Source organism: Cavia porcellus, unplaced genomic scaffold, assembly GCF_034190915.1.
Source record: "Cavia porcellus strain 051 isolate PalLab524CR breed Dunkin Hartley unplaced genomic scaffold, mCavPor4.1 scaffold_18, whole genome shotgun sequence".
Classification (NCBI taxonomy): domain Eukaryota; kingdom Metazoa; phylum Chordata; class Mammalia; order Rodentia; family Caviidae; genus Cavia; species Cavia porcellus.
The window spans coordinates 54,556,186-54,567,194 of record NW_026947501.1 but is presented as its reverse complement, the minus strand read 5'-3'; the positions used below and the strand labels follow the sequence as shown (position 1 = coordinate 54,567,194).

Sequence of the window (11,009 nt, the reverse complement as noted above, 5' to 3'; positions counted from 1 at the left end):
GTGGGTGACTCTAGCATTCAGACCAGGACCAACTCCCTTCCTATGAGACCCATAGCCTTTTCCTGGGGTGCCTCTGGTAAACCAGAGGTCCTAATAGAACGTGGTCATGTCACCACGGCAAGGGCCCCGTGACCTCAGAAACCATTTGAGCCTTCACACTTGGCCTCAGCCAGTGCCCTTTGCACACGACCAGCAGGTAAGAGTGGGTCAGCTTCAGGGTGCAGTTCCCCAGGGGGCCGTGAAAGCACCACACAGGGCTCATCGGTGTTGTCTCAGGTGCCGAATGTGTTTCCCGACGAACGCCAGGGAGTGGGAGGGAGGTCCGTGGATCTCCAGATGAAGGGGGCCGCGCAGAGGGGACTAAGAACAGGTCTTGAGTTTATGGGAAGAGGGAAAGGGAGGGAGTGTGGGCGAGGAGGAGTCTGAAGTGAATTCGCGGGAGGAGACCCGGGGACAGTGGCATGCACACTCCCGTTGTATTTCTACATCAAGCCTCGAGTGCCATGAACTCACAGTGGTTCCTAGGGCTACGGAGGTTGAGTTAGGTCAGGTCACCCAGCCGATCCTATGCAATATGTGATGGAATCTCGGTGATAGCCACTCTTCCTTTGAGCACTTGTCAGGCACACATTCTGATGCCAAATCCTAAGTGCTGTAGCTACTATCAAGGAACAAATCCTGGAGAAGTCACTGCGACCCAGGCTGAGACCCTCCTGCCAGCTCATCACCAGCTCCAAGACGCTATGTGCAGACAGCACTGTCTTTTATTCTGCTCCCTCTTTTAAAGTTTTTGTCAGTTTGGTTGGTTTGGGTTTCTGAGACAGGATCTTGCTATGCAGCACAGAACAACCTTGAGCTTGTGATCCTCCTGCCTCAGCCTCTTCAGTGCTAGGACTACAAGCATGCACCACTAAGCCCATCTTAACATTTGCTTTGCTGGTCACATTCTACCTCTAGAAGTCAACCTGTGTCCAAAACCTGTGTCTGAAATCATCCTTTATTCAGAGAAAAGCATTCAGTCAAAGATGAGTGAAGAGATGCCTGCATTCAAAAAGAATTTTCATAATCATCTAAAATTTTATCTTTAATTAGCATTATTCTAAACATAGAAGGAAGCACGTGTCTCAGATTCAATTCTTTCCTGTGCTTCCCCTCCGGGAACAAATCCATAGGGCAGGCAGGGGACGCTGGCCTCTCGGAGTCGGCCTGCAGGCAAAGTCCGCTCCACAGAGGCCTCTGCTGAAACCTTGATGCAGGCATAGCTCTTTGCACTCATTTTTATTTTCTGACTTATGCAAGTCAGGATGTGGAAGATCCGTAAAACCACCTCATCAGCGGTGAAGATCTCGTAAGGTCCCGACAGCTCTTCTGGAAGCCTGGGGCACATGGCAGCTTCCCCCTTCTGACCCGGAGCTTGAAGCTGGAGCCGGTCCTTCTTACAGAGCAGCTTTCCTATCATCCAACCCAGAAGCCATGGGGACAGACAGACAGTCTCAGGTCATGGGCAGAAACAGATTATTTTAAAGTGTGGCTCTGAAGACTCCTCTGCAGCAGACATTCGTACTTTAGTTATTGAGAGCAAGCCTCATTTTGGTCAGCCCAGGCTGCCAGGACAAAATACCACAGCTCAGCTTTCAGATTTGCTTTGTACAGTTCTGGAGGCTGAGGTCCAAGATCATGGTGCCAGAGTCTTCCTGGCTGGGGACAGCACAAGGACACGTGCAGTCCACAGCACTTCCTGCTTCCTGCTGAGCAACTCTGCACTCGGGTGTAAGCTTTCGCTGGGGGTGATCGCTGTCTGGCTTTGTTTTGAGACAGGATCCCACTCTGTAGTACAGTCTAGCTTTGAACTCTCACTTGTACCAGGCTGGCCTCAAACTCACAGCGATCCTCCTGCCAAAGCCTCCAGAGTGCTGGGACTAGAGGTGTGTGCCACCACACCTGACATATCTGGCAATTTTAGAACAATTGTGACATCTTAGTCACAGGTGCTGAAAGACATTTCATGGCGGTAGAAACTCGGCTTTGTGGCTTGGACACTTCGCCTGAATGCCACAGTACAAAGACTCCGTCAGTCTCTGCCACTCTACTTTCTAAAGTTCGAAACTAAGCAATCGAGAATTGTGAAAACAAACCAAAAAAACTTTATTTACAAAGCAAATTCTAACTTACTTTTATGTATCACAGAACGTGAACATTGACACCAACAGATGCGCTGGAATATTTAAAACACAGTGAGGTGTGTACAGCTCACTCCCCCCGTCTGTGAGGACAGAGCCAGGGCACTCCTGCAGCTCTGACATTTGGTCACGGTTTGGTGGTCGAGTTTCAGGGAGGGTCGGGCCCCAGATGTCATCACATAACCATGGGCTGTGGATTTCCCAGGAGCAAAGGCGCCAATCTCAGCAGAGCTCGCACCGGCATCTTCAGCTGCTTAAATTTGAAGAGGAGTTCAGCAAAGCTTGTGCTCCCTAAAAAAACAGAAATGGGGGGAAAAGGCCACATCTCTAAACAAGGCCAGCAGTACAGCCCTTTCTGAGACCTCCCGGGAGGAGAGCGTGTTTGAAGCAGGCATCCTTCCCCTGGCTTTGTGACGGTACCTAATTATGAACTCCCCACTCCAATACAGAACCTAATGTAAAAATTCAGATTTACCCATTCTGTACTTTGGAAAGTAACCTCTGTGAAAACTCAGAATACTCAAAACCTCTGGTTTTGTTTAGTTATACACATTATTTAAATTGAGTGTTTAGGAAATGCACCCAGCCACCTTCAATTATGTTTTTTTCTATCAATTACTTTTTAAGTGATTTTTGAAACTGCTTCCTTTCTACTCCATGGGTTCAGTCCTAAGAACACAGGCTGAAGGTGGGTAACAGAAGTTAATCCACTGCCTCATCCTCTAAGAAGGTCCCCAGAGACCACAGGTCACCTGTCTGGGTTTTGCCCGGGCATCGAAGGTTTTGAAAGCTACTCTAATTTTTGTAACTCTCACAGTGGTTATCGCAGGGCAGACAGTTCAATATAAGCAATTCCATCATGGCCACAGCTACAAGGCTATATATAAAATAGTAATAGCAGTAATAATAAAATGGATTTTTATCTGAGGTTTTCAAACCAATAATGTCACTAAACTGTAACTGATTAAATCTTTATCCTTCTCAAAACTATTTTTTCACCTGCAATTAATGGAGAGCAATAAAGGGTGTTTGGGATTCATTGTACTTTATATGTTTCCATATGCTAAACAATAGACGCTAAAGTTAATTTTTTATGCTCTACCATAAAAAAATTTAAACACGAAGTTAGGAAGTTGTTAATTTGAAAGTTTTATAAAAGTTAAGGGGCTGGGGATTTAGCTCAGTGGCATAAGCACCTGCCTTGCAAGCAGGCAGTCAGTCGTGAGTTCGATCCCCAGTACCGATAAAAATGAAAAAGACAAAAAAAAAAAAAAAAAAGTTAAGATTATATGTAATTTTAAAAAACTGGAAAAAAGGTAATAAAAGTCATTTAATACAGAAGAATAATATGAACATGTAGTTTGCAAATATAGACTGGGCTTTGCAGCTCGGTGAAGAATTCATTCTTTTCTGGACATAGACAAAAACTTATGTACATATAGAATTGAGTTTTTTCAGAACAATTTCTCAACAGTGACACAGAAACCAGAGAAGATAACTCTCTAGAAATTCTTCCTGCATGAAAATGGATCACAGCGAGCAGGCGGGCAAGAGGGGCACTGAGAGGAGGACCCGGGCAGCCTTACCTTCCAGTCCGAGAGGCGGCAGGTGCCGGGGTGCGGGCACTGCGTGGTAGACCAGGAAGCAGGCCAGCATGCTCAGCTGTGGCTCCTCGCAGGGCTGCCCGCTGAGGTAGGCTTGCACACACGTGTCACCCCCCGCTGTGGAGGACAGAGACGGCAGGCACTGAACCAAGGGAGGACAGCACCGGACTGAGAGGCACTGGGACGCCTCCTTTCTGCACTCTGTCTTCAAGGACCTACTGAGCACTCAGTCCACACCAGGCAGGCGCTGAGTTGGCACAGGGGTGACCAACTGTCACTGCAGTCTGGAGCACTTGGGAGAAAGATCTTAGCCAAAGCACCACACAAATGCATACTGACAGACAAGCATGAGTGTTACAAAGGAGGCTAGGTCCCGGGGCAGTCTTCTCAGATGCCCATGGAACCACCCTTCCCTCCACAGGTGACACCTGCAGGGACAGCCTTCAGTCCCAGCTCTGGATCCAGCTTAGGCTTTGCCAGAAGCTGTCACTCAGGCTTCAGTGTGAATCCCAATCCCTGCAGTGCCGGGGAGCACACGATTGGGTGACTCCAGGTCAGAATTTCCCATCAGGTGGATCTTGGGAAGGCCAGAAAAGCCACATTTCTAACAGTTCTCCAGTGCCATGCTGATGTCTGGGAACCACACCTGGAGAAGCACCAGTGCTGGGCAGTCAAAGCGATCCTGCTATCGTGATGCCAGGATTAGCCAACAGGCCAGGCCAACACAGGACAGGACAGGACAGGGCAGGGCAGGGCAGGGCAGGGCAGGGCAGGGCAGAGCAGGACAACACAGGACAGGACAGGTCATGTCAGGCCAGACCTAAACCTCCAGTGCAAGACCCTGTTACTGGGATGGACCGAGGACACAACCCAGGCCAGAGCCTGAGGAGAAGCTCAATGCCCCGTTTGCTTCTAGGAAGGCAATGTCTTCATTCTGTGTCAAAGAACTCCATTCCTCCTCTGAGCATCAGACCGAGCTCAGGGTGAGGTTCCGTCCATCACAGCCATTTTGTCATCACCAGGAGAAGGGCACAGAGGACAAAGCCATGGCAGAGGGCATCTGAGGCACCTCACAGAAGTGGAGTGGGAGCCACTGGAGTCCTTTGGCCTGCCTCCCCGTTACAGAAGCTCGTCTGGTTAGACCTCTATCACTTCCAGACAGAGGCATTTGAAACAGAAAACAAATCTGAGACAAAGGTGCCAAGAAAGCTGCCGACAGCTGAAAGCCTTGGAATCCTGTGAGGAAGGGGCATGCAATCCAAGGCTGTGAGGGTGAGCCTGAGCTCGGAAGGCGCCACTGCAAACAGGAGCTCAGGGCTTGGGGAGGCGCAAGGGGCCAGGCGGCTACGGGGAGATGAACAGCAGGAGTGGCCTGAGGCGGGGGACACTGTGTACCCCGCAGCCATTCTGGTGACCACACAGAATCTGGTGAATCTGAAGCTTTTGAAAGGTTTAAGCAGGGATGCTGGATCAATTTAGTCTTTTAAAAGCTATTCTATTGCTTGACCAGGAGAGAGGGGCTAAGAATAAAAAGCAAAGAGGAACAAAACAGTAACTTTTGTTCCACACGGAAGTCATAAAATGTGAACAGGTTTAAGAACTGTTCCAGAGTCAGACTGAAAGACTTCAGGATGGACTGGCTATTGCACGACGGGAAAGGTAAAAAAAGGAGGATGAATTCCAGGAGGGTCAAGGAAAAAACTAACAGTGACACAGTGACACTGACTGAGAAAGAGCGGTCAAAAGGCTTTAATAAGTATCAGGAAGCATGAGTCACAAGGATCCAAGGAGGTCCACAACAGGAAGTTGTTAAAAGCCTCAGTGTCACAGAGACGGAGCGAGATAAACACTGGGGAGACTCCCCTGGACACTAGTCTGCCAGAGGAGGAGAGCGCTGGGGTGTGGGAACGCAGCAGAGGAGAGAGTGCAGGAGGCAGGAAGAGATTCTTCTTCCAGGAGCTGATGATGAAGGACAGCACAGCGGTTCCTGCATGGCTCTGATGACTTTTCCCGCCCCCTAGTTTACCCCTTCCCCCAGTGTGAGGGAACCAACTCAGGGGTGCTCTTCCACTGAGCTGCATCCTCACCCCTTCTTACTTTGTATTTTGAGATGGAGTCTGAATTACACAGGCTGGGCTCAAACTTGCAGTTCTCCTGCCTCAGCCTCCTACAGGGCTGGGATTACAGATATGTGCCACCACCCCTGCCAGCATCAAACACTGCACATGGTAAAATTTGGAAAATAATAGCTGCAGTGGGTTAGGGTTCAGATGAAATGACATGGCAGAACGCTGGTAACTACTGAAGCCCAGAGATGACACTTGTTATACCACTTCCTCTATCTTGTACCTGTTCCATATTTTACATAATAAAATATGAAACAGACATCTTAAGAGTTCTGAACTTAAAACCTACTTTCTATGCCCAAAATTACTAAGGAGATAGATGCATAAAACATATACACAGTGCGATAAACCCGCTGCACTGTCACATTTTGGGAGTGGGGTGTAGGTCACGAGTGACCCTAAAGGTTCACCAGGGCATTTGTGATTTTCACCGAAATAAAATACAGCCAGCATTTTCTGATGGAGTGAGCAGGCTCTCCACCCAGCAGGCCAGAGCCAATCACCAGTGCTTGTGAGAGCAGTGACCACTTAACAGTTTTTTCAAAAACTGCAGGTTTTTCACTAAAATGCAACATACTTCTGGTACTTAGGAGGGCAGGTCAAGTTTGGCAGAGGCTCGTGGCGCTGCTGGAATCCATGAAGGCCCTAACACCAGGTGACAGGCAGGGAAACCCCTCTGTAACATCTCCAACCAAAGGATCTGCCAAGATTCTCATCAACAGCAGAGGTTCGCCACAGGTGACCAATGCAAAATCAAATAAAAAGAACCAAAACCAACTATTTTTTTTTTCTAAAAAGGAGAATAAAAGTGACTAGCGAAAAAAGTTATAAAAACATGATCTTTTCAAATGCCAAAACTAAGGGACAGATTGGACCCAGCTGTTAGGCTGGAATTGCTGCTCTCCACATACAATTTCTCACAATCTGGTTCGCAATTAAGTTTTTCCCAGAAATTCATTTCCTAGTATTATAAAGAGGTCACTTCTAGTTGAATTACATTCAAATGTTGAAGTTGATTTAGTAATCAACCTAATAGCTTAACAAATCAATCGAGGATTCTTACTAATAATACTACTAAGATTTTTTTTTTTTTTTTTGGTCTTTTCGAGATAGGGTCTTGCTGGCCTTGAGCTTGCTTCGTAGCCTAGGCTGGTCTTAAACTTGCAACAATCCTCCCACCTCAGCCTCCTGAGTGCTGGGATTACAGGCGTGAGCCATCACGCCTGGCTTGTGATACTAAGATTTGTATCTACCTAAAGCAGTTTGCTTTGAATGAACTGAGAAGAATGAAAAACCAAGAGTCCACTACAGAAATCAACTCCAGACACAATAACATATACAAAGCATCCCCAACAATAAAAGGCCCCTCGTCTGCCTCATTGAGTAAACTACTTCAGTGAGTTCTGAGTGAATGTACGCTGTCCTTGAGATTACAAGGCAACAACACCGCCAGTAGAAAACCAGTGGTGCACCACATCTCAGTGTCTCAAGGACTAGCCTGGGGTGCTGGGGAAGGCGGCACCCACTCGGTAAGTGCTAAGGGTAAGGCGAAGTCGGAACGAGGAGAGACAGCGTGAGGAGAAGAGAGCAGCTGCCAGCCTCTGGCGGGAACAGGCCACACCCAGGAGACAGAGGCAGGGGAAAGGAAACAGGAGCTGATGGGAGAGAGGATAAAACAAGGTCCTTAAAGAAGGTGCTGTCTACATTCTCTGTGAAGCTGAAAAGGCAAAGTTGCATGCCTTTTTTATTAAAGCACCTGAAGTAGGTCATCAGAGTCTAATGCATCAGACTGGAAATAGTCAATCTATAGTCCTTCTGGTGCTAACACTTGATTCCTCTTGCTTAGCAGTTAAATCTGAAAACAGAGCCTCCTGATCCCGGGCACGCTGGGAGCCAGGGCCACAGTGCCGTGCTTACCTTGCAGCCACTGGTCCAGGGTATTATCGATGGTGCACTTCACCACAGGGAGGAACTCGGAGTTCATGAAGAGCCCTCGCTTCGGGTGGTTCTGCAGCCGCTCCTGATGGCTTCGGGAGCTGAAAAACTCCAGCACCAACTTGATCTGCCACAGTTCAGAGGTCTCCGACATCTCCCTTCTTCCAAGTCTTCTTATAGCCTGGAGGAAGGGGCAGGGACAGCAGTCTGCTGAGTGATGGCTGCACAGGGAAGGCCAACCCAGCGCAGTGGGGGATCCGCCCTGTGTGGGGAGCCATCGCCTCATAGAGCAGCCCTTCCCTACCGCAAGGCACAGCTCACTGCCTTCTATTCAGCCCCACCTGACAAGCTTTCAGGTAAATGAGCTCATTCTCAAGATGGGCAACAGATCCAAATGAGAAAGCAACACCACATAGGCGGACAGCCAGCCGCCTCTGGGAAACTCAGGTAGGGTACAATGACGAGCGAAGGATGAGGACAGGTACGGTGGGCAGAAGGCAAACGCACTGGCACTACCCACGAAGTGACCATGGCTGCACCTCGTGGTGTGTTGGCCCAGGACCCTGCCCATGACTGCAGAGGGTGAAGGTGCCAGGGTAAAAGGAGGGGAGTTCTCCCAGAACCTGAAAAGCCAGTACTCAGCCGCTGTCAAGACAGAGTCACAGCTTCCACTGAGAAAGGGTGGACTCCAGTAAGTAACAGCATGGACCTGCTTGCTCATACTGGAAAATTCTTAATTCTCTTCATTAAGAGTACACATTAACACCATGTGATTTTAGGTTTGGGGGAGCTACTCCCTGCTTAAATATATTTTACCATTCCTGATTATTTCTTTGGCTTTAAGTGCTGAGTTCCAATTGCTGATCTTACACTCCTCATATCACATTCACTTGATGAACCATTTTAAAATTATGGATTCTGGATCTTGCCTCAGAAATTCTGATTGATTAGCTGTGGAACAGGATCTGAGGATCTGTATTTTAAGATTCCCCAGACGAGGGCTAGGGATTTAGCTCTGTGGCGTAAGCATTTGCCTGGCAAGGGCAAGGTTGTGAGTTTGATCTCCAGTACTGGGAAAAACAAACAAATGATGATTCAATATGTCAAAGTGTCCAAAATAATTAATTGGGCCAGAGATTTAGCTCAGTGCCTCAAGTACTTGCCTGGTAAGCACAAGGTCATAAGTTAGATTCCTGATACCAAAAAAAAAAAAAAAAAGATTTGCCAGACGAATTTTAGCCAGGTTAGAAAACTACCTTTGCTTAACTAAAACCTTGGGTTGCAAAGATACAATTCTATTAAACAGCTGTATGTATTACTACCAATCCAAAGCAAATAAACTGGTCCAATCCTTCAGGAAAGCCAGTTAGCATTATTTTTTGAAGTACCCATGTTAGGCTCTTTGCAAGCTACTCTCTAAATCACTATGCACTGCTTCTGCAACTTCTTGAGTCTCCCAGGTGCAATGCCACATCCCTGCCATGCCCAGGGACTATTTGCTCACAAGCTGCTCATCTGTGATCTTTTCCCAGAAGGGGCTTTGCCCGGAGAGGGGCAAGGGACTGCTCTGGGATGGGGTGGGGGCTGTGCTGCTCCTCTCCAGAAAAGGGAGGTGAAGAGGTTGGTGTGGAGACATCTAGAGCTTCCAACCAGGACAGAGGGTCCTTTTAAAGATTTCTAAAAGCAAAGGAGGAACTAAAAGGAAGGATATGTAGGGAATTTTACCATGCTAGTTCGTGTCACTTGAAACTCAGGATAAATCTTACTGGAATTGGAACAGGGTTTTGCAACCATACCTGATCCATTGCTATGTAGGCAGGCAACATCTCTGGGGTCTCCTGAGTGACACATTCATAGAGCACTGAAGAAAAGAGGTCCAGAATTTCCTGTTTCTGTGGAAAATTGGAAGCATTTTGTAGCATATCAAAGCAGATTTCAAAATCAATTTGAGACATTAGGGTATAACAAATTCTCCAGTCAGTGCTGTTAAATAGTAATCTCTTGTTTGTTTGCTTTGCTTTTGAGACAGGGTCTTCCTGTATGATTCAGGCTGTCCTCAAACTCACAGCCATCCTGTGTCAGCCTCCCTAGTGCTGGGATTACAGGCATATGCCACCATGCCTGCCGGTTATCTCATTTAAAAAAAAAAAACAATACACAACATTAAACATCAGTTAGAAACAATAAAACTTTAGTCCCGAGGGACAGTTAAGGATCCTATGTGCTGTGACAATAATAATGGGTCAAATCAGGGTAAAATGAGCCAACAGGACACCCCAGAGTTGTCTTAAGTCAGGCTGGGAAAAGTAGGGTCCACACAGGCAGTGCAGTATCCGTGAAGACACAGGAACAAACAGCCCAAAACAAGTCTGGGTTTGCTGGCAAAAGATCCAAGTTCAGCTGGGAGATAAGGCCAGGCACAGGCTTTATCGGAGACGCGTGGCCTTAGTGCACATCAGCCCTTACTGCCGGGGCCTGGGCATGTGACATCTCTGAGTGGCAGCTTCCCCATTTGTAAATCTGGAATAGGAAGGCACCTTATCACAGTATCAGAATTAAACAAGAGAATGACAGAGTACCGAGCAGAGGACACACACAGTGAGGAGTCAACAGCAGAAGGGAAGCTTATTTCACTCAGAACAACACTGTCAAGAAGATTCTACTAAAATCTCACTTTCAGAAATGAGGAAACTGCAACTTGAAGAAGTTAAGAATTTCTCTTAAGGCTGCACACAAAGGTTTTTATCCTTGATTATCTGACTCCATATCTCCTCTTTCCCTGTGTGCATTGTGGATTGAACCCCAGTGAGAACAGATGTATGAGCAACAGAAAGGGTTATAACACACTGAGAAAACAAAGCTGATGAAACTGTGCAAAACAGTAAAGGCAGTTAACACTAACAGCATACATCACTATAAGAACAAGAAGCTCTCACCCATCAAAACTAATGTCCTTGAAATTTTAAGTTGTTTTACCTGTTAAGGTAGGAATAACTGAATTTAAGTTTTAAACTATGGAAATACACACTTGTCCACCAAATATCTCAGGCATGCCATTAATTTCAAAGAAAGTTGCAGATATTACAGATATATTTTTGTAATCCAGCAACAGAAATAATAACAAACTCTTGGAGTTCTTCATTCAACAACCAAGTTCTGTCTCT

The 11,009-nt window shown here is 47.0% G+C and overlaps 1 protein-coding gene across 4 annotated transcripts in view; it reads right to left on the bottom strand.

Moving 5' to 3' along the window:
• Positions 1-2,121: 2,121 nt before the first annotated feature.
• Positions 2,122-11,009, bottom strand: part of Anapc1 (anaphase promoting complex subunit 1) — a 72,425-nt gene continuing 63,537 nt past the window's right edge. For all 4 annotated transcript variants that reach the window (XM_023563001.2, XM_003465068.5, XM_023563003.2 and 1 more), the window contains exons 45-48: positions 9,642-9,737; positions 7,828-8,026; positions 3,767-3,901; positions 2,122-2,471 (exon numbers count right to left, since the gene is read on the bottom strand). In XM_023563001.2, the coding sequence (XP_023418769.2) occupies positions 2,356-2,471; positions 3,767-3,901; positions 7,828-8,026; positions 9,642-9,737 (546 nt within the window). In that variant the 3' untranslated portion in view covers positions 2,122-2,355. The remainder of the gene's footprint in view (positions 2,472-3,766; positions 3,902-7,827; positions 8,027-9,641; positions 9,738-11,009) is intronic.